Genomic DNA, 24,064 nt, shown 5'->3' on the forward strand with positions numbered 1-24,064 from the left:
TATTGTTAGTAGCTTTTTGCTTTGCAAGGTCATCTTCGATTTCAATACCTATGTCATAGATGGCCTTGAAAGTATTCAAATTGTGTTCATATCTTAAATGCTTTGAATATTTTTCTTGGAGGTTTTGATGAACATCCTTACAGACTCCTTTTTAGTAGGAACCTCAACCATGTTAGCGGAAGTTTCCCTCCACTTGTTGAAGGAGGTGAACTCTTCGTTTTCTTTTTGCCTTAGTATCTCGAGTTGCCTATGGTCCAGTTTCAACTTGAATGTTACATTTGTATCTATCAATGAAAGTGTTTATTATTCCATCCCAAGTAGAGGTCTTCTCTTTATCAAGAGAAAAGAACCAATGTTGACAAACGGTTTCTAGAGATAGTGAGAACAAAGAGTGAAAAATATTCCTATCAATCCCCTTAATGTTCATTATAGTTTCAAAAGCTCTTAAGTGTTTAGTAAAAATGTGGAGTGTGGGAGGAGACATGATATTTTGACGGTCCTTGGTGTTAGGGAAGTTGCTAGGCATGAGAAGTACCTTGGGCTTCCTACAATGATTGGAAGATCTAAGAAAGCTGTGTTTTCTTGTATCAAGGAACGAACATGGAAGAAAATGCAAGGGTGTGGAAGGAGCGACTTTTGTCACAAGTCGGTAAAGAAGTCCTAATCAAAGTGGTGGCCCAAGAAATCTTGACTTATATGATGGGTCTCTTTCGCATCCCCGACGGTATTATTAATGAAATTAATAGTATCATTAATTTCAAGATTTTGGTGGGGAGCAAGAGGTACGGAACGCAAGCTTTATTGGGTTAGTTGGGAAAAGCTGTGTTTGCCCAAGTCACTTAATTGGGGGATGGGTTTTCGTGATTTGGGGACCTTTAACTAAGATTTATTGGCCAAGCAAGGATAGAGACTATTGTGCAATCCCGACTCTATTGTGTACCGAGTCTTAAAAGCGAGATACTTCAAGAATGGGGACTTTATTTCTGCTAATAGAGGCTATGATCCAAGTTACGTCTGGAGGAGCATATGGGGGGCGAAAGCTCTTTTATTGGATGGTTTGAAATGGAGGGTAGGGGATGGGAAGGATATTAGTGTGTGGGACGATGCCTGGCTGCCAGGGGAGAGTGTGTATCAGGTCCCTAATCCTAATATTGAAAGCCCTGCTGATCTCAAAGTGGTTGACTTGATGGATAATGTGAATGGGGGTTGGTGAAATGAGGCTTTGTCTCAACATCTCACGGATGAGGATGCTGCTGCCGTACGTAGCCTGCCTCTGAGTGTTAGACACATACAGGATATGCGGTTTTGGGGCCCTTCTATTGATGGTAACTACACCACGAAGTCTGGCTATTGGCTTGGACGTTTGGGACAAATTCGTGGTTGGGAATTGCAGTTTGGAGGGGCTGGGTCTACTGTGTGGAAGGTGATTTGGGGTGTTAATGGGCCACCAAAGTTGCGCAATTTCTTATGGAAGGCCTGTACAAGTTCCCTGGCAATACTTGAGCGCTTGCAAAAAAGACATATTAGGGAGTCTTTATGGTGTGGACTGTGTAACTGTGACAAGGAAGACATTATTCATGCTATTTTCTCATGCCCGAACGTCAAAGGCATTTGGGATTACTCTCTGTTCCGTGACTTGCTCATTGATCATTCGCCAATTTTGCTTACGTGGCATTTGAATTATTTAATTCTAAAAGAAATTAATAATCTATTATTCAATTGGCTATTACTAAAATTTATAATCCTACATGACGCGCTCTGAGAAAATTAGTTCCTACGTGGCTCTCTAAAAACTCGAGGAAAAACTCCCCTTTAAATATATATATAAGATTAGATAGATTACTATAGATTAGGCTTGTTGAGCCCTGCCTTTTCAAGAAAAAAAAAGGTACTTTTTTTGGTTTTTTATTTCATTAATAAAGAAAAGGAAAATTTTTAAATTACCACCCAAAAATAGAACCATTTTCGAAATAACCACCCGTTAAAAATTTTATTTTAAATTACCACCCCTTAAATTAGTTAATCGGTTCTCTGAGTATCCCTCAACAATGCCGGATATTTCTCAGATGCCGGGTGGTGGAACGATCGATTCAATCGAAAGGCAAGAATTCTGACTCCGCTCTTGAAGCGCGACACTCTCTCAGACAGAGAGAAGGAGATATTGTCTTATATAAAATAGGTTAACCATTTTTAGAAATCCGGTGGATTTCTGATGCGTGGGGCCCTCCGATCCTAACGGCTATTAACGGCTAGTTCTTGCTTCCCAATTGAAATCACCCCCGATTTTTCCTATAAAACATATCCCCTACCCTAAAATGCGATTTCTATTGCAAATTCTCCCCAAATTCCACGAATTCAGCTACTTTATAATTGCAGACACATCCTCAAGAAAGCAAGAAGGTGAATTCGCATCCGGTAAATTCAACTCTTTAAATTTAGGGTTCTTATTGTACTTAAATTGGAGAAAATTGGTTGAAGACGCATCCTCAAGAAAGCAAGAAGGTGAATTCGCATCAGGTAAATTCAATTATTCTTTAAAATAAGGGTTCTTATTGTACTTAAATTGGGGAAATTAGTTGATTAGTTAATAAGTGTTCTTCTTCTTCGCAAATTAGGGTTCTTATCGTATTTTAATTGGGGAAAATTGGGTGATTAGTTAATTAGGGTTCTTGTTCTTCGCCCAATTTTTTTCTGTGCATGATTTGTTGAAATTGTGTTTGCAATTTGTTTACTTAAGTACTGTTAGGATTGATTGGAGCATGTTGTAAGCTTGTATGTTTATTTGTTGTTGGAATTATTGTTGGTGAGCTAAAACTAAGGAAAATTTGTAAATTACCACCCAAAAAGGGGTCCTGTTTTGAAATTACCACCCATTAAAACTTTTATTTTAAATAACCACCCATTAAATTAAAAAAACATTTCAGATTACCACCTTTCTTGGAATTCCGGTGGAAAATCCGGATGAGTGCCCCACATAACGGCTAAAAACGGCAAATTTGACTCTTTTAAATGTTTCCCTCCTCGATTTTTTTCTTTATAAATTATCCAACATCAATTCACAACTTTTGCCCCAAATTTCATCCAAATTTCCTCAAATTGCAGCTGGTACATGTTTGAAATTTTAGAATTAGGGTTCCTGGGGGAATAAAATTGGGGGTTTTCTGCAATTTTGGAATTAGGGTTCTTGGGGCTTTAAAATTGGGGTTTTTTTTTTTTTTTTTTTTTTGCAATTAGGCTACAAGTCTGAAATTGTAAAGGGTCCCAATTGCTCACCTCAAGCTCGCCATTGACATCACCATTTGATAGGAGCTTCACCTACGTGCTTTTGGTCCCAGAAAACATACCAAGATAGCGACTTCAACAGCAAATGCAAGTACAAACAGGGTCCCAATTTGCAGAAAAAAAAAGTTAGGGTTCTGATTCAATCCTTAAGGGGTATTTGCAAAGTTGACAGAGAATTAAAGGAAGAAAAAGGGAAAAGATTGATGCTTTTGTATGAATTAATTGAAGAAATTGATGACAGAAGATGTTTTTTTGAGTTTAATGTTTCAATCAGAAGGTTAGGTCGAGGGAAATGAAAAAAAAGGAGGGAAGTTGATAAGGTGGGGCTCTCAACTGGATTTTCCACCGGAATTCCAAAAAAGGTGGTAATCTGAAATGTTTTTTAATTTAATGGGTGGTTGATAGCTATAAATTATGTTAATATAAGCTACAAGAACTATGGATTTGCCTAGGTTCGGAATGTGCCCAAGTGAATCTAGGAACTTTTGCTTGCATTGTATTGTTTGGTCAGCATAATCTGGGCCAAGACCACAAAGAACGGTGGTTATTTAAAATAAAACTTTTAATGGGTGGTAATTTCAAAATAGGACCCCTTTATGGGTGGTAATTTACAAATTTTCCTAATTTAGGGTTTTAATCTGCAATTTAGGATTCTAATTTGAAGAGTAGTTGAGAATTTATGAAGATAGGTGGATTGTGCAGAGAGAATTGAATGAGAAAATTGAAAGAGGAGTAGGCTTCAATGGGTTAGAATAGTGAATTCGATAAAAAAGAAAAAAAATAGGAGGGAATTAACGACTGTGGGCCCCACACAGGTAATCTGCGTAATTAATTAATTTAAAGGGTGGTAATTTAAAATAAAATTTTTAACGGGTGGTTATTACGAAAATGTTTCTATTTTTGGGTGGCAATTTAAAAAATTTCATAAAGAAAACTGAAAAAAGGAAAAATTGCCCGGAATAATCCGACCTTTGGCTCATCCGCTCAAAATAATCCCACCTTTGGATTATTTTTTAATAATCCGACCTTTATATCCAATCCGCTTAAAATGGTCCCAACCGGTCATGTAACCTGTAATAACAAGTTACTTGACACGTGTCACCCTATGATTTGTCAAAAAAATAAAAATAAAATAAAATAAATTTAAAAAAGTTAAATGTTTTTTTTTTAAATTTTAGTTAAATGTTTTTTTTTTAAAAAAATAAATAAATAAAATTAATAGTTATTTAAATACCACCAGTCCACCACCAGCCTAAGTGGCTCCGGTCACCCCTGACACCCAGCCAAGTGGCTCCGGTCACCCAGACCATCGGCGCCGGCAACGCGCCTAAACCCCCTTCCCTGAACCTCGCCTCCCTCCCTCACGTCTCACGAAACCACCGTCTCCCTCCCTCCCTCCCTCCCTCACAAAACCATCAACCAAACCCCTAACTCTAACGCTGGCATCGCAACGACCACCACCCTCCCTTCCGGCCAGCCCACGAAATCCAAGAATAGGCGAGATTTCCGTCCCCTGATCCCATCACGATCCCAGCCCCCTCCCCCACCCCGTCCCCGTCTTTACAGCCACGCCCCCGTCCCCTGCCCCTTTTAAGGTCGCGCCGTCCTCCCCGACCTCAATTCAGGCCGCCTGAAACTGATTGATATCCCAACCCAACCCCAAAACCCTTTCGAAAATCGAAACCCACCACGCGAACGCAATTCAGGCCGCGCAATCTCAATTCATCTAGCGTGGTGGGTTTCGATTTTCGAAAGGGTTTTGGGGTTGGGTTGAGATATCAGTCGGTTTCAGCCGGCGGGGGATTCGGGTCTGGGTGGAGCGGTGATTTCCGGTCTGGGTAGGGTGGTAGCTCTAGGGTATGGGTTTGGGTGGTGGTGGTTGTGGTGTGGCTTAGGTGGTTGTTTTTTATTTTTTATTTTTTATTTTTTTATTTTTAACTTTTGTATATTCTTTTACTTTTTTTTATTGTTATTTTTTTTTATTTTGGACGAATCAAGTTATGACACGTGTATATTGAACTTGATAAAAAAAATTTACCTCTTCAACCGGTTACTGGTCACCCGGGACTATTTTGAGCGGATTGGATATAAATGTCGGATTATTAAAAAATAATCCAAAGGTGGGATTATTTTGAGCAGATGAGCCAAAGGTCGGATTATTCCGGGCAATTTTTCCAAAAAAAAAACCTATACCATTGTGGAATAGTGGTAGTGGTTGTGTATTTTTTATACGACTTGCGGAGTAGTAGTTGTGTTCTTTTAAAAAAGCCATTGTGGAATCTTTGCTCAGTCACTCTCACACTACGATCGCTGCTCATTCGCTCCTACCACTGTAAAAGCTTGAGGCGACGAAAATGGAGGTTTTACCGACGATCATGGTAACCAACGACGATGGTATCGACGCTCCTGGCTTGCGAGCATTGGTGCGCGTCCTTGTCTCCACCAATCTCTACCATGTTCGAGTTTGTGCACCTGATTCGTATGTTCTTTCAACTTTTTGTCTTTATTAATTCTCTGCAATTTTAATGTATTGATCTTCAAAATTGAAAATTGCTGTTACGTTAATTCTACTGCTGAATGCCGATTTTATAAATGCTTTTCTGAATTTGAGCAACAGAAGAGGAATTTTGCGATTGAAATAGAAAATTAACTGAACATATTGTTTGTATTTTGAGTTTAGGGATGTTGTTACATCTAATTGTTAGAAGAAATGAAGAATAAAAAAAGAAATATGTCGTTAATTACAACTTTGTTATTGTATATTTTCGAATTAAAATTGTACTCCGATGATTTGCTAACTCTAAAAACAAAATTGTTTAAGATTTGAAAATTGATATTTTTTTGTTTTTTGGTGTTGAGATCGATGAAGAAGCATTATTCTAATCGGATTAGTTATTGTAGTTGTCTGCATTCGACAATCAGCCTAAGCTTTTAATTTGGTCGGTCTTACAAAGCGTTATTCTAATCGGATTAGTTATTGTAGTGGTTTTATATATGAATTACATATTAAACTGAGTTACTGACTATTGAAAACAGATAATCCCATCGCATAGACCACATTGCACACCTGGCAGTATTTTTTCTGTAATACCTTATCTATCATTCGTCTTCCTATGATCGAGTCTTTAGGTATTTTATTTAATTTTGTAAGTTGATACAGGTCTGAAACAAGCCAAAGCCTTTGTTGCCTTTATATAAAAAGGAATTAAGATTGAAGTATTGAACCAAGCAATTTGAATTCGAGTAAACAATCCAATTTATAATCGACTCCTAATTATCAGTAAACATAGTTTGACTATAAATTGGATTGTTTAATCTATTCAAATTACTTTGTCCAACTGTTTGACTATAACTATATAGTCATAGTGAAACTTACAATTTGAACTTTCTTTATTATTAAATAAGCTTTGAAATTTGTAACTCCAATCATTATAATTTTGATAGATGAAAGCAAGCAGCAACTAGCAAGGCTACAATTCTAGTTAGCTAATATAGATTAATTAATATGGACTAACTAGTATAATTTATAGTTCATAATGAAGTAACCACACTTATAGATAGAGCACACAATTTTATTATACTACATGAGTCATTGACTTCAATTTTATACTTTTGCTGCCATTTAGGAGTTGGCACTAATAGTTTTTAGAACTTGTTACATGATCTCTTAAAGAATTGAGAATTTGAGATAACAAATCCGAGTTTAAACAAGATTATGAAATGAAATATTGACGAGCTATAGAGTGTTTGTGAACATTAACGAGCTGAACACAAAGGTGTTTGAGCTGGACTTGTTTACTTAACGAGCCTAGAAATTTGGTTCTCGCTTTTATCATATAAAAGTGCTTAATAAAGGAATTTTGACCAATACTCAACGTATTAGCTAATTTGCAGCCTTAGCTATGAAGAGTTGAACTGTTGAAGATTCTTGCTGTTGAGCAGATGCTTTTACTTGCTTTTGGTTAGCTATTTAATTCCCAAACTTGCAAATTTGAACCAACATCCACCATTTTATTGTGGGTTTTTTCCTTGCAATAGTTATTTCGGAAGGGCATTCTAGTTTTTATCACCTTTTCCCTCGAACAAAAAACCCTTTGAAAAGTTTCGAATATTTATATTTGTACTTTCTGCCTTTCTGGCAATGTGAAAGGAGGCCTAATTGGATTAGTCGAAGAATACAATAAAAGAAGCTACCGTTGGTTGAGCTCTATCAACTTTCTTATTAGGTCTTTGGCGTCATATTATGTAAATTTATCAGTTCAATTTGCTTTATATCATAATATTCAAACACTCCGGTATTTTATTGAAATTGTCCTCCTTAATAACACTTTTTATAGTGCTGTTGCATGTTGATTAATCTATTCCTCTTACGAACCTATAATTTTAAAATTAAAAAAAATCTTTTAGGCTAAAACTCAGATTAGGCTTTGTTATATTTGGTTTTTAAAGATTCTGTTTGAACTTATCTAATATTTTTTTTTTTTAAAAATTTGTATATGAGCTTATCTTAACTTATTTTGTTTAAATAAGTTTCAGTCTTTTCCTATAAGAGCTTTAACTTTGACCTTGTGACTCTCTTGTAATCCTATATCATAATTATTATATGCCCATTCCCCTATCAATAAGTTTTCAAAAATCCTCTTCATTTGCAAGGACAACTTTGCAATAAAATTGTTACTTCCCTAGCTCTTCCTCTCTAATTTGCTAGCCTACTACATTTAGGGGTTGTTTGCTACAAACATTGGAAACTGAATGTGTTAGAAAAATAACTATGGTGAATGAAGAATTAGGGACTTGTTGACACTGTCGTTAAATTAATTTTAACCCCCACTATGATTGCTATGAGTTTCAGTTAATATGCTTCCAAGATTTCCTTAAGTAACGAGATTAACTATAGCAATGTAATTGAAACTCCCTAAGAACACTTAAAAAATAGTGAGAATAGAAAAAGAAAAATAGAAAGAAGAATTTCAAGTTAATTGAACTTGTTTTAGTCAAGAGTCACCATTTCCTAACTTAATGTACTATGTTTATATAATTTTCCAATGAATAGACACGATTATCTTCCTTAATTTTTCGTACAAAACTACCGGTGCAGTTGCAGACTTGCTTGATCGGGCTTAATTAGTTGAGCAAATAAATTGACGAAGTGCAATTAGACTCGCGCCTAATGGGGCTAAGCTTGCCCGGTTGGGCAAATTAACTAACAAAAGTCCAACTAAGTCCAACTAGACGCGCTTCCATACAACCATTAGGAAACAAGTTTGGGTTCGCCCTCGGTCGGGTTAACGTAACCCCATCAGACGAACAAACTATTCTTTTTCTAAATATGTTGAGCGCCCTACGATTGGGCTAACTTAGACTGATCGAGCCCGTGTTCAGTCCTTAACTTTTGATAAAAATTGTTAATGCTCCAAATAGTCAAACTTATACACTTGCTCCAATCTATGCTTCCTCTATTTCACCAATGTGGGTCTTCCTTCCCAACATTAAGTTTAATAGAATAAGCTAACTTCTTTTGTTGTACTAATGTGAGACTTCCTTCTCAACATCAAGTTCTGTTGACTAAACTGTATAAACCAACCTCTATTTTACCAACGTGGGACTTATTTCCCGTCATTAAATAACATCTATTATGGTAACACCAAATAGAATAACATTAAGTTTGTGTTTGCTGATCTTGCTTGATATGTGGCTGTGGAAAGTTTAAATTAAGGTATACAATTCTCTATTTATGTATCCTTTGTTGTTACATTAAACATAATGCTTGGTAGCTTATTTATTTAGGAAACACTCAGCTTTTTCCTAGTTGGACAAAAAGCTTTTCTAGTGTTCATCCTTGATTTGAAAGTTAATGGTTTAATTATTGAAGATTATTATACTATACCATAAATTATTTGTTTAGTGTTCTATGCAGTATGCATTTATGCACTATTACCCTTTCAAGGAACTGAAAATGATTATATAACCAGTTTGTAAGAGTTTGTCCAAAGAAGGTTACTGTGCTCATCATTCACATTCTACCATTTGTTTATGGTCATAATGACCAGTGTTTGAAAATGCATGCCTAGGCGTTGATACGCAAGGCGTTAGGGGTCATGTATTTTTTGTGGTCTAGGCAAGGCGATTTCGATGAGGTGCTGCTAAGGCGCACAAATTTTTTTTTTTCAGAATTTTTTTTTGATTATATTCGCCTCACTTCAATGAGGTGCACCGAGGCACGCTTTAGAAGCAAGGAACTCTGAAACACCTTGGTGCGCCTTGAGCCTTTTTATACATTGATAACGACTTGCTGGTCATGGCTTTGAACTATCGACGGGCTATTAATCTGGATAGACTAAGGATTAATTCTGTGATGTACAATTTACTTTATAATAAGATTCCATAAAATTTCAGTGACTTTTAAAGCATATTGTTGATTAGAGTATTGTTTTCAACTGCTTCATACTAGTAACACACTTGTGCTTACAGGGAAAAATCAGCTGTTAGCCATGGGATCACTTGGCGTCATCCTATTGCTGCCAAGAAAGTGGAGATCGAGGGCGCCACAGCTTTTGCAGTTGCAGGTTTTAGTTTGCTCTTAAGAGTTAATTAGTTGGTTTCCGACCTTTTCTTCTTTCCTTAACTCTGATATTGCCCCTCACTGACCCATAAATAGTCGCATCTGTTGAAGCGTTGTTTAGAATCCTATGTTGACTGTATTTATATGGAATTATCTATTGAGTCTCCCTTTTATTTATTTAATTTTTTTTAAAGGTAAGATAGCAAGTATTGGGTTTCCTTATCAGAGGTATCGACTTACACAAATTCTGATACAAAGGACAACTAAAATGAGACAATAGCATTAGATAACTTAATAAGGGCTATTACAGGGTAAATGCAGCTGACCAGAGTCTTATGTAAGCCCTCATCTGCTGAAATTGGTGAACTTAGAAAATGATCTAATTACTTAAGGATGTACACTACAAATTGTTCAGGCATGTTGTAAACTGATAAATGTTTTGTTGTTTTTTAGAATGCCAGTTTATGGGTAAATGAGGCAATCAGGATCAATGAGTATCTGGTTTAATTTTGTAGATAGGGCAGAGTTTGCTCCACTTGCTGTTTTATTTGGTGCTCATGAGTGGCTGGTTGATGCTTGCATAAGCATTCGTACTAGATACCAAACATAATTTTTGCTTGGTAATTGTAATATTTAGTAAAGACACTCATGGTAATGATACTTACTTCTTGCAGGCACGCCAGCTGATTGTTCTTCTTTGGGAATCTCAGATGCTCTGTTTCCATCAGTTCCGGATCTGGTATAACTTAAATTCTCTTTCTAAATACTTTTTACACATGAGCTTTCTTTTCAAAATCAAAAGAAAATTGTGGAAACCTAAAATCCTTTTATGAGTTTCGATATTTTTCCTCATTAAACTAACCAAACTATGTATCCTCATCAAACTGATTAAACAAAGGAAAAGTGGGTAATATAGTTTGTTCTTCAGTAGTTTTAACAATCAAACAAGCAAAACAAGTAATTTCTACATTATTGCTTTTCTACATATATCCATAACTTTAGTTTTCCATAAAATTTCTACTACTAAAAGTCCAAAATAATTATTGATTGGTGGGCTGGTTATGTTGGAAACAGAGGCCAAGTTTGCAGTCTTTGCACCTTTGAGTTTTTTGAAGTATTAATTTTTAGATATTAGAAGACATGATTGATTTACAATTTGTATTTTTTTTTTCTTCTCTATCTCACATTATCACTTCTCAATTTTCGAAAATAAGTGTCTTGACATGCCAATAAGCATTTCAAGTTAAGGGAAAAGTAATAAGTTTTTAGACAAAGATGGTAAAAGTATAACACCATGGATTGACTAAACAAATACAGCGTTTCCTTTTCTAATTGCATTTCCTTTTGGAATGTCCCAGATTTTGGTGAATATCTGCTGTTAAACATAAGCTATATAGTTGGGGTCCTGGCCTCCTAAGGCTCACACAACCACACCTACCCGTCCTCTCAATTTTACCTGTACTTTCTCTTCCCTTAATCTTTGTGCAAAAATTAGATTTTACCTTGAATATGGAATGAAGGTAGTACTTTTTATGTATTTCTTCGAACCAGCCTTGGCAACAATGATGAGATTGTTGAGAACTTACTTTGCTATAAAATGAAGTGGAAATTGCTCTCATGCATCTCTGATACGATTAAATCACTTTTTATCGGGTGGTTGTGGTAAAGAGAAATAGAATTTTTGAACCATTGAATCTTCTTGCAAGTTGGCAATATTATGCTATTTACTCGCTTGTACCTTTTTTTTTTTTTTTTTTTTTTTTTTTTTTTTTTTTTATTATTGAGAGAAACTCCCAAATGAACTTTAGCCAGTGCTTCCCTCCTCCCCCCTCCTCCCCTGAGAAGACCTTTATTATCTCAGTTATTGAAAGTTGATGTGTTGACTCTTTATTTGCATTAGTCATTTATCTCAGATACTTCTACTATTGTTAACTCTTTTTATATTTGCCTGCAGGTACTTAGTGGCATAAATATGGGAAGTAACTGTGGTTATCATATGTAAGTTGTTGCCATGGACTGCAGCTTTTTTCTACTATTGTTCTGACTTCTACACAGCTTAAAATATTCAGATCTTATCCAGTCAAACATAGGGCATACCTTTCTAGTGCATAAACTCAAAGTTTTTTGTTATACTGTATGAATTGGTGGCAGAAAACTGGTCTGACAATTTTTTTTCTTATGAATATTTGATGATCTAGATTGCATGTTGATGCTTGAAAATTGGTCAGATTTGATGCTTAAACATGTTGCCCTTGCTAGTCTCTTGTAGTCTCATGATCTCATCACTATACGTAGATCTAAGATGGTAGTGGATGACTAATCTTGGAGATACTTGGTGCAGCTGCTTTGTCAGACGTTAGAGCTTCAATTTGGTGAACCTATCTGATGAAGATTTGGTGTGTTGCACTAGTGCACATCATAGACCATTGGATTATTTTGAGATAATTAGGATACCATATGTAGTTCCTAGTCACTATTTTGTAGCTCTGTTTGTCTCTCAGGAATTGTAAGTTTGTTCATGATGATAGTTTAGGGATGCCCTAGCTTGGCTGTGCACGATGTGAGATAGAATCTTAGTCATTCTGCATTTGGTGATTAGAATTTTCTTCTTGATTAGAAAAACCGTATGATGCAATTTCATCCGAACAAGGCTGAAAGCAGTATTCTATCCATCGAGGTCTTGTATCCTGTGCATCTATCCAGCAAAAGCCTATTATTCTTCTTCAGCCTCAAAACCTATATACTGGTTAGGCATGTCAATCACTTCAGAATCTTTCTCTCTTATTCCATTCAGCTCTTAAATGTGAAGCGCAGATGATATAGAATAGAGGGCTAGCTATCAGTCCAACAAAAAGTGATTTTCCTGTTTCACAAGGTCTAAGGAACATTACATACACCCAAACATTTGAAAATACAGATTATCATTTTTGTTATACCTAGCCTAGTCTGCTATAATGCTATGTATGCAAAGACTTTACCTTCTCCAAGACCTTATTTCAGGTGAAGAGAGCAAGTTCTTAGTTCTACATACAGATTGATTAGAACCCCTTGAGACATTTGTTAAAATCATGCCAAATTGAACATTTAAATATGGTGGAATCTAAATATGTGAACATCCATATTCTTGATTCAGAAACTATTGAGATTTTGTTCTCTCTTTGTCTATGAAGTCTGTTTATTTCTCTTTGGAGTCTTTATAACAATTTTTTTTCCTCCCTTATCTTATTCCATTGGAATTTGTTTACTGTAGAGAACTTTTACTAAATCTTTGATAGACATGTGCATAAATCCTCTTGGCTATATTCCTTGCCCTTTTTCTTTTGCACCTTCCATATCTTTAATTGCCACTTTGAATTTTGCTTGTGTTTATCATAAGCTCCTTTCCAATATATTACCTGCCTACCTTACGAGTTAGAACATGAGACTTCGATAACACACTGATTTGTTTTTCAAAGTAGGCGAATCCTACTGGATTCTTTGGTATTAATATACTTCTTGTCTTGTCTTATGTTTATTTCTCAATGTACTTCCATCGTTATTTTTTTACTTGTAACATTTTTATAGAGTGGACTGTTAACATACTTCACTTTAGTTACAATTTGTGATTTGTAGTTAAAAAAAAAAACATAGTCATATGAGATCTTGTTAGATCTGTCTTTATGTTTGCTTTATTAATTTTTTTTATTTTTTATTTTTTTTAATCAGTTTAACTCATGCATAATATAGGAGATTAATGGTTGAAATTATGCATTGGTAAACTTGAATAAACAGAAATGTCGCAAGAAAAAATAAACGAAGGAAGTATATGTTTATGGTTGCAAGCCTAGTGTTTATTGCCCCTATAGGTGATGCAATCTATAGTTGTAAAGTATGCTTACAAGGCCTTTTGAGTTGGATTTTAGGAAAATAAATAGGACGCTTAAACTTTGAAGTTGTCAAATACTCGTATGTGTTGTTACTTTATAGTCATGGTTTCCAATACTTATGTTATGCTGTTTGATTTTGTGGTAATGCACTTTGTATTTATCATTCACTCAGTGTTTACTCTGGGACTGTAGCTGGGGCTCGAGAAGCATTCTTCAACAATATACCAGCAATATCTCTGTCATATGATTGGTATGTATCTGAAATATTATCTTATACTTTTTGGTTAGTGAAAAATCTTTTAAATGCCAACATAGATGGGTTTTATCAACACTATATGGTATGAGCCTTGATTCCTCAAGTTGGCAATATTTTATGGTTTAATATTCCACTTTCAAAATGCACATGTATGCTGATTATATTAGTAGGCAAGTATTCTGTATTGTAGAGTTATAAATTCCTGTTGATTACATGCCTAAGACATCTTGAGCTACCTCAGTTTGCTGAGATAGAAGTGTAAAACTGCATGGAAACTAGAGAATGAGGACACACAAATAAACTCCTAAATAATCCTGACATCCAGTCCTACTGATATTCTGTTCATAACAAACTCAACTCTGTCCTTAAAAGAAAAAAAAAAAGTAGAGGGAGAAGCTTTCAGGTGCTCTGCTCTGTGAGTTAAACAATAAATTGCTGCCATCCAGATACCATTTGTAGACAATTAGGGACACATTTGTTTTGATCATTTGAAAATAAACACAATTTATCTTGTCATCATAGACAATGAGAATCCTTTCTTTAACATCCTTTGTTTACACAGGCTGCACTGGTTTTTAGTTTCTTCTTCTTTACAGTGAAACAAATTACTTACAAGCAACTAACATTTTATGAGGATGCATACTCGGAGAAAGTCCAAGTAGGATATATTGTGTAGGGTGCACATTATCATTTCTTGATGTTACATGCATGCATCATTATTTAAGGATGTAGCAAACTAGTTATGTACTGACGGGGGATTGCCATTCTTTTTTTCTAGGGTTGGAGGTGTGAGCAATATTGACGACTATGCTCTAGCTGCTGAAGCATGTCTACCTATCATAAATGCAGTGCTAGCTGAGATTAAAAATAAAACCTATCCACAAAGGTGCTTTTTAAATATAGACCTGCCAACAAATATTCGGAGTCACAAGGTACTTCCTGCATCTTATTAGGCTATCTGACATAACATTGTTAGGGAGAAATAGTCCAAATAGATGTCCTACTTATAGGATCTCTTCATATCTTGTTTTTCCATATATTATATTTCCTAGAATATCTGATGATTCTGAATTTCTGATCAATTATTTCTTCATTAACTTTTTATGGATAATCTGAATCTGGTAAAAAAGAGAGGATAACTATGCAGGACTTTCCGAATGTTTTTCAAGCACTTATGTTTCTTGCCTCTTATTAGCTGTTGCATTAAAATTCCTCTTATGGTTGTGCATGCTTTTACGGAGGGTCACAATTCCTTCCCATTATGTTAGTGTGCAGTATATGAAGAAATGGATCTTTTTTTCTTTGTGTGTATAATGAATGATTTACTCTACATCTGGGGTCAAATCTGAGAGGTTCTTTCCCTGTATTGTAGCTATACCAATTATCAAACTACTACCACCCCCCCCCCCCCCCCCCCTTTTTTTCCCCTTGATTCAGAAATCAGTTGACTTTTTAAAATTCCCCTACCTCCCTTCCCCCAGGCCTGACCATGTTTTGGGGAATCATCATGTTTATTCTGCTGATTTGTGTGAAACTGATCAGTGAGCATCTCCTACTTCTAGTGGTTGAAAAGCCTGTCTGACTTAATTATCTCTTTTTTTTTTCTTTTTCTTTTTTCTTGGTTAATTTAGTAGTACCATCTGCTTTGAAGTACTTTTCCATATTACCATCACTTAATTTCTGAAAATTGGTTACACTGAGATTTCTGAAACAATTCTTATAAGCCTGGAACTTTTGGGGTGATCCTGTATTTCTGTTTTTCAGAACTTGTAAATGATGGGGGATCAATATTGGTCATAGACTCAGAGCAATTGTTGCATTAGCTTGATAGTGACTTGCCAGTTATTCCTATACTCTTCTGCCATCCTATATTTGATGTCTAATGTCGTTCATTATTAATTTCAAGACTCAGAAACTCAATTCTAAAAATGCTGTTACATCTTTTATTGTTATCTTGATTATAGGCTTTACAGCTTTTTAAGAGGATCTGAACTTGCCTATTAAGTTAGATGATAAAATGTATTGTCATTGCTGTGGCAGGGTTACAGATTGACAACCCAGGGTAAAAGTATCTTCAAAATGGGATGGAAGCAAATTACATCCACTGCCCAAGGGAAAATGTTGTCAACAATGGAGATGGATATGGACTCATCAGAGTCCCTGGATGTCAAATCATCAACAGTGTCGCAAGGCCAACAATTTTTTAGGAGAGTGGTATGTTTATCTTCCTTTATTATCTTCAATGAGATGACCTTTACCTTATTTTTGGTTCAGACATAAGAGCACTAGGGTTTGAATTTAAAAGCATAAACTATTTCTGCCATTTGCTAAAAAGGAAGAAAAAATGGGTCTCTTAATGTAAGTTGTGACCACTAAATGCATCATGCAATTTACTACCTCGTTTATTTTAAGCTGAACTCATTGGCCTTATTGAGTCGGTGAGAATGGATATGTATTGTAAACCAGTGTTTGAAGATGTGGTATCAATCGCATTCACATTAATGGTCACAATGTTGTGGAAACAGAAAGATATGCTCTAATTCTCATATCAGCTTAGGTCACATTTGACATGGCACAACTTTGATTGTAAATCTATTTAGGTGTTTTTTCATTATGTAGTTTCATGATCTCATCTTTTGATTAACTAGAAATAGTACCAGCTTATAGTTCCTACATAACAAATAACTTTTAATATATAGTTCACGTGAGAACCATGCTTATGATGGGAACCACAAAAGGTACATGCAATAAAACTAAAAAGTACATCAATTTATTTATGTATTTATTTATTTATTTATTTATTTTTTTTTTGTATCGTATAAGTTATAACTTCATAACATGTACTCCCTCCGTTTTTAAATACTTGCTCCACTTTCCTTTTCCGGCCGTTTTTAAATACTTGCTCCATTTCCTTATTTGGAAAGTATTTACAATATTTAATTAATTTCTCTCACCAAGTGGACCCAACAATATTAATTCCATATTCTCTCTCCTTCATATCTCTCCACTACTTTTGGTTTTTTACAATTTTTTATTCTTCCACCAACCCCATTACCTCCATATTTTATTACTTTCTCCAATATCTCCTAAAACTCCGCGCATGGAGAAATGGAGCAAGTATTTAAAAACGGAGGGAGTACTTTTTATCTTTCCGGCATGTACCTTATAGATATATGAAATGTACCTTAGAAGTTTGCAAATACAAACTTTATTTTAAAAAATTTCTGCTCTTTATTTTTTATTATTATGTTTTGCTTAACGTGATGTACCTTACAATTTTAAGACATATACTTTTTATCTTACAAGTATGTACCTTATAACTATATGACACACGCCTTTTGTTCAAAACAAATATGACACATGCGTTAAAATTTTGTTAAATAAAATAAAAAGTTATTAAAAAATTTGTAGTGTTTTGTTTTATTTATTTGTTTTACTTAATGTGATGTACCTTATAATTTTAAGGCATATACTTTATACACGTACCTTAAAATTTTGTAAAAAAAAAAAATCACCAACTTTTTTTTAGAATTTTTTTAAAGAATAATTTGGATATGTTCTTTATACATTTAGGGTATGTACTTTATACCTTTCGAGCATGTACCTTATACTTGTAGGACATGTGCCTTATATGTATAAGAGGTGTACCTTAATACTTCTATAACAGAAATTAATTATATTTTGAAAATATTTCTAAAAAATTATTATAAATTTTTTAATAATTTTATCAAATTAATTATATTTTGAAAATATTTCTAAAAAATTGTTATAAATTTTTTAATAATTTTATCATGTACTTTATGTCTATGTACCATGTATCATATGTGATTTATGTCATAAAACCTCCTTTTTCTCTCCTTATACAATTCAGGGCGGCGATCATGCAAACTAGAGCGTATAATTGTGCTATCTAGATTGGTTAAACAAGTTGGATTATTCTCATAATTGCACCCATGCAGAATTTCCCGTAGGAATGTTCATGATCATTGGATTTTGGAATTTCCCATAGGATCTTTGAGATTGTCCATGGTCAATATGTTAGAAATTAGAATGTCTCTATAAGGGCATGATGATGCGATTTTTGAACAAGGCTGTTATTTAGATCCTAAACTCCTAAAGCATATATTTTAGTCATGGACTATTAAAAAAACCAAATCAGAAAAGTAGTTAAGAGCTGAATTTGTAAGTGTTACTTACCAAAAAAAAAAAAAAAAATCAATAAACACTTGGTGATTAAGGGCCTGTTCACATTTAGTGAACTCAACTGAGCTGAACTGAACTGATTGGAGCTGAACTGAACTGAAATGAATTGAGCTGAAAAGAATATTTTATGAGAGAGGGAAATTAAGAGCTGAACTGAACTGATTGGAGCTGAACCTGAACTGAACTGAAGTAAATGTGAACTGACCCTAAGTAAGATCTAATCTTGAGTGGCTGAGTGCTCTATCCTAGCCAAAGTAAAATGCTTTTTTTTTTTTTTAATTACTTTTCCATTGATACTTCTCGAAAATCCCAACCCCCTACACCATACTCGCAAACCTCTCCAACTTTCTCTCTTTTGCCATCGTTTTCCACTACAAACCACACCCATCAAATCTGTGTTCTTCTTACCTTGTTTAGGGTGTATGTAATTATGTCATATTTTTAGCCCTGAAACTGCTACCATTCCTAGTTTAAACTGTCATCATAAAAAAAAAGTGGCACACATTACAATAATACATATATTTCTTCTGTTTAAAATACATCGGTTGCCTTGTTTGGAAATGTCACATGCAAGTTGCAACATTCAAAGAAAAATACTTCATTTTTAACTATATAATACATACTTCGTTTTTTAATACTTGCATCGCTTGCCTTGTTTGGAAATGTCACATGCAAGTTGCAACATTCAAAGTAAAAACTTCATTTTTAACTATATAATACATACTTGCTCATATTCTTCTGACTTAATTTAATCTAGTTACCCACTCTTAAATTTAATCAAACCTACCCATTCCTGATAAATCCACCAATCTTTCTCTCCTCAATCATCCCCAACACAAAACCACCATGCCCATGACCCGCCACCACTTAACCTCATCACACTCAGCAAAACCACCACCTAATCTCATCACCCTCATTGAAACCACCATTATTCACATTCACCAAAATCACCACCACCATCCTCCCTAACTCTCAGTGTTACCACCATTAAACCTTATTACCCACTCCCCTTAATCTCTTCCATTACTACTCTCACCAAAACCACCAAGGATTCTTACCACTCTCATTGAAGCCACCACATATTAGTGGACGAAATGGCCTATGGACTATGGTCATTGGATTTGGTGAGAGATTCCAGATTTAAAACCGCCATGGCCAAATATAACCATTATGATGTCGATCTTGTGAAAGGAAGACCGAAGACTAGCAAATTAAAATGGCGAAAATTTCTCTATTATGTTTAATTGTTCATAAAAGTGGTGGTTCTAATTTTTGTGGGGTTGTAGGGTTAAGGTTAGAGTGGGGCTCCCCTTTGGCCCTTTCATTTCTATCTTTAAATTTAAACTTCTGGAGCTTTATATATTTTTTTATTCTTTCTCTATCTTTAAGTGGTTGTGGTGGGTTAAGGTGGTGTTAGTATAGGGAGTGGGGGAGTGGGAGAGGTGATGTAGGTGGAAGATAAATATTAGGTTTGTTGAGGAGAGCATAGTTGTGTACCAGGTAAGAGGTGACGACGTGATGGTGATAAATATGGTACAATTCATAGGTGTTGTTGATGTGACAGTGTAGTCATGGAGGGTTTTCATGTATGGCGATGATGGTAATGACTACTTGGTAAGAAGGTGAAGGGTAGGTGCTAGGTGGGGTGGTGAGGTGGTTTGGTAGGGATGAGGTACTAGGTTTATTAATTAAATGGTTTTATATACCCCTTTCATCTTCCTTTTGTTTTCTTAGGGTGTGTTCTATTCATCTGATTTTCACTTAAACTTAACATGACTTAACTTAACTTATCCGAACTTAACTAAACTTATCTGAACTTTTTAAAACTTATTTTAGCTGTAATTTGAACTTGGGCATCCCTTATCATAACTTATTATTCCTGAAATGAACTTATGTGAACTTATTTTTCCTCACTTAACTAAACTTATTTGAACTTATTAAACTTGAAATAAGAGAAAATAAGGTGAACAGAACAGACTTTTAAAGTTTGTGCCTAGGTTTCACGGTATGAGTACTTTAATATCGGATCCATGAACCACAGTCTTGGCCACGGGAGATGAAGGTGCTAGCCAAATGTTTGGAATGTCTTGTGGCACGAAGCAACACACGTAGGATAGGCGTTTAAGGGACACTCTTACCTATTGGCGACAAGGGTTGTTCAGGGATTGTGACGGCCGAACGAGTATAAAGAGCCTCAAGTGGATTCGATGACAAGTTGTATTATTTGGAGATCCTCTAGGGGGGGTACTTTGATATTTGTGAGGCACTAGTATAAATTGCCTTAAATAACACACAAGATTCAAAGCAAATGGTAGTAACCCTGGATTTTATCAAACACTCACTCCCAAAAGAGCTTTATTTTACAAGTATAGTACTTCCCAGTTACGTTGGATTGACAGAAACACAATAATTCTAAATAACGCCTATCATACTTATAGGAAATTCCTAGAAAGCATAAGGAAAATACATAGAAAAGAAAGAAATTACTAAGACTATAGTGTCTTTGTTACCAGTATAACGTATAAGCAATGGGAGTAAATTTAACAAACTATGTAATCATTGTTGGGTATGATATCTCATCCACTATTGAATTATGTGAATATCTGATGAGTAGATTATTGACTCAGCATCTCATTATTTACATTGCTTCAATAGACTTGTGGGTTTTTGAAGAGTGTCACTAATAGATGCCGTACAAAAATAGCAATTTGGTGGTAGATAACCATAATTTCACAAGGAGAAAATCTCATGTAGACTATTATAGGAGAAATCTGTAATGAACTGATGCAGAGGGGAGGATCATATTAGGTAGTGTCTTGAAGAGGAAGATGAGTAAAAATAGTTAAGAGCAATACTATGTACGAGATGATTAGGAAGGGATCAGTGTGTTAAATATTGATCTAGTATTCTGGGTTAGTTAAATTGGGAGATTATCCATATCTCAAAAGTGAAACCATCTTTTACATAGGCCATAATTTCCTCTCAATAAAAATCATCTTCCTCTTCCCACTTTTTGCTGTTAATAATGCTATAGCTAAGTTAATTCTTAGCAAATGGTGTTAGAGAATAGGAGTGACAATCAAAACCTTATTTCTTAGCTTTTCGAGTAACAATCAAAACTTGATTTCTTAGCTTTTCCGTTAAAGGGGAGAATCCTCGTTTGCCGAGGATAAAACAACTGAAGAGTAGAATACACATATCATCACAACATCCGGAAACAAGTAAAAGATCCAGCAAACATCATTTTCTTCTCTGAATCCACAAATTATAGAATACCTCAACAAAACACATTTATAGTGTGTCCTTGCTATTCTTCTTTCTAGTGGTTTTCCCAAGGCCTGGACAAAACTATCTAAGAATCCGAAATCCGATCCGCAACCGGCAAATTTTTGGATATCAATCCGAGTTTTCATATTCGATCTGAAGAAGCGGGTATCGGATGCAGATGCGAATATTGATTTCAAAATAGTGAAATATTAAATATAAAATTAAAAATGTCCATATGAATCTGACTGTTATTAACTTATTATAATATTCTTAACATATTTGATGAAAATTTTATTGAAAAAAGACTACTATTTTGTTAAAATATGTTGTACAGCTTAGCGATGCAAAGTTATAAAATCAATAATCTATTTTAATTAATATTGGATAATGAATATCCGAAGCATCCAATCTGGATAATTTTGGATATCCGATATGTGAGCAGGCCTAGTTTTCACTTGTAAGTTGTAACTAACCTTTCTCAGGAATAGCTAGAAATGGCCTAGAGCTCTAAAGCTGATCCATTATTCTCCCTACTCCCATTTGACTTTTTGAGTACACACGCCTAAAAAAACGTGCTCATGTGTTCCTGGAGCAGAGCCACTCAACAGGCATGATGGATCTATTAGATCATGTTTCTGTAAAAGCCAAATCTTACTAGCAAGTCTGTATTGAACTGCTAACCAAGCTACAAATTTGATTTTAGGGCTAGCCATGCTGTTGCAAATCAATCTTTTCCTAGGGACCTTACTAAACCTACCCCTTGTATGTATGGGCACACTTTTCCTTTAAAATAATTGTACACTTATTTCCTGAAGAAGGATAGGGTGCAATGTTTTTTTCTGGAAATTATGATTCATTTTGTATCTGAAATGAAGATAGTAGAAGGAAAGTTGGAGTTGCGGACATTGATGATAATATAAGGCAGAGTCAATTGTGTTGGTTTGGGCATGTCTGGTGGAGATCAGAAGACACACCTCTAAGGAAAGTAGAGGGTTGAGGGTTTCCTGAAGGAGTTAAGATAAAGAGCATATAACATTGGACAAAATAAAATTGAAGGAGGGGGTCATGGTTGGTGAGTACATGAGATAAAAGTTTGGTTCATGTAGCTGACCCCATAATTGGGATTAAGGATTCGATTGCTGTACACTAGATTTTTCAAAGTTGTTTCCCACTTTTCAATTATTTCTTTGCAGAGGTCCGTTGCATGCATACATCTTTTTATTCATCACTTTTGTTGCCTTAAATCATCTATTGAATATTTAATGTTTTATTTTTCCATCCATACATCTTTATATTTATCACTTTTATTGCTTTAAATCATCTATTGAGCATTTGGATTTTTATTTGCATACATATCTTTATATTCATCACTTTAATTGCCTTAAAATCATCTATTGAACATTTGGAGTTTATATATCCTGCTAAATGGACATTTATCTCACAGGCGATAGAACACTCAATTGGAGATACTGATATTGATACCCGGTCTCTCCAAGAAGGATATGTAAGCAATTCCTTTAATGTTCTATTATTATTTCCCTGCATAGCTGCATTGTCTAACACAAATGCATATGCATGTATTATTCAGATATCAGTTACCCCTCTGGGTGGAATCTCGCCTGCTGAGTCAGAATGTCAGGATTACTTCAAAGGTTGGCTTCCTGGTGTCACGGAGCGCGCCTTTTCAGCCTCAGCCTTGTGATTAGGGAATTCCAAATTAACCTCTCAAAAACTAGTCATCCATTAATTTCATAAATATTATTTACTCCGATTTATATCAAGTGATAAATATCTTGTTGAGATCTTGACTTTGATTGCTCTTAAACTATATGATAGTGTCTTGTCTAAAAATGTTTTCATGATGAAATTTACCGTCAAAGTCAAAACCTCCAAAAGTTAATCAACACTTAATAAAATCAGGAGTATGAACAAAAAAATACATATCCCTGTTCTCTTCTGGTGGCTTCATTTTGTATAGTGTTCTTCGACTCTCTGGCTTAAAGGCCTGAAACAAAAGCAATAGCATAATATTTGCTTGATTATCAAAAACAATAAAATTATGTCCCCTTTTTATTATAAAATTTCTTTTGGTCTTTCCTAAAACCCTTAACTTGAGCATTCATTAGAATCACAACTCCTTGGAACGCTACAAGAACCCTCTAAATAAGACTTTTAATTTCTACTTTGAACCTTCATCCCTCAATTCATTTGTTGCATTTACCTTTTTTCACTACTTTAAGTTAATTATGTTTAGATTAGTTTAGATAGGGGTTAATAAGTTTTTTTTGGTGAAAGATAAAATAAGTTTGTGTGGAGTTATACAAGTTTAATTTACAACTTGAATAAGTTCAAGAAATAATTGCCTGATTCTAATTCGCAATTATAACAAATTCGAAATATAAGTGATAGGACTTGAAAAAAATGAAAATGTTATTACCCATCAAATACTGAACTAAACTGAATTGAGAACTTTAAGTGATAGGACTTGAAAAAAATGTAATATAAGTAATAGGACTTGAAAAAAATGTACAGTCTAAGAACTTGTTCTCTTTACGTGAAACAAGGACATCTGATCTGATTTTATTATGGTTTGATATGAATTTTTCTAATTTGGTCTAATCTGATCTA

General features: G+C 34.8%; 2 protein-coding genes across 2 annotated transcripts; both read left to right on the top strand.

Moving 5' to 3' along the window:
• Positions 1–600: 600 nt before the first annotated feature.
• Positions 601–1,213, top strand: LOC145607173 (uncharacterized). The gene is made up of 2 exons (XM_081662915.1): positions 601–782; positions 994–1,213. The coding sequence occupies exons 1-2, from the start codon at positions 601–603 to the stop codon at positions 1,211–1,213; spliced, it is 402 nt and encodes a 133-aa protein (XP_081519041.1).
• Positions 1,214–5,541: 4,328 nt separating this feature from the next.
• LOC145608505 (uncharacterized) lies at positions 5,542–23,392 on the top strand. Its single transcript, XM_081664120.1, has 9 exons — positions 5,542–5,761; positions 9,754–9,848; positions 10,519–10,583; positions 11,799–11,842; positions 13,883–13,960; positions 14,745–14,898; positions 16,007–16,180; positions 22,881–22,940; positions 23,025–23,392. Exons 1-9 carry the CDS (start codon positions 5,637–5,639, stop codon positions 23,136–23,138), a joined length of 909 nt encoding a protein of 302 aa, XP_081520246.1. The 5' UTR covers positions 5,542–5,636; the 3' UTR covers positions 23,139–23,392.
• The last annotated feature ends 672 nt before the right edge of the window (positions 23,393–24,064 follow it).

This window comes from Chenopodium album, chromosome 23, assembly GCF_948465745.1.
Source record: "Chenopodium album chromosome 23, dcCheAlbu1.1, whole genome shotgun sequence".
Lineage (NCBI taxonomy): Eukaryota > Viridiplantae > Streptophyta > Magnoliopsida > Caryophyllales > Amaranthaceae > Chenopodium > Chenopodium album.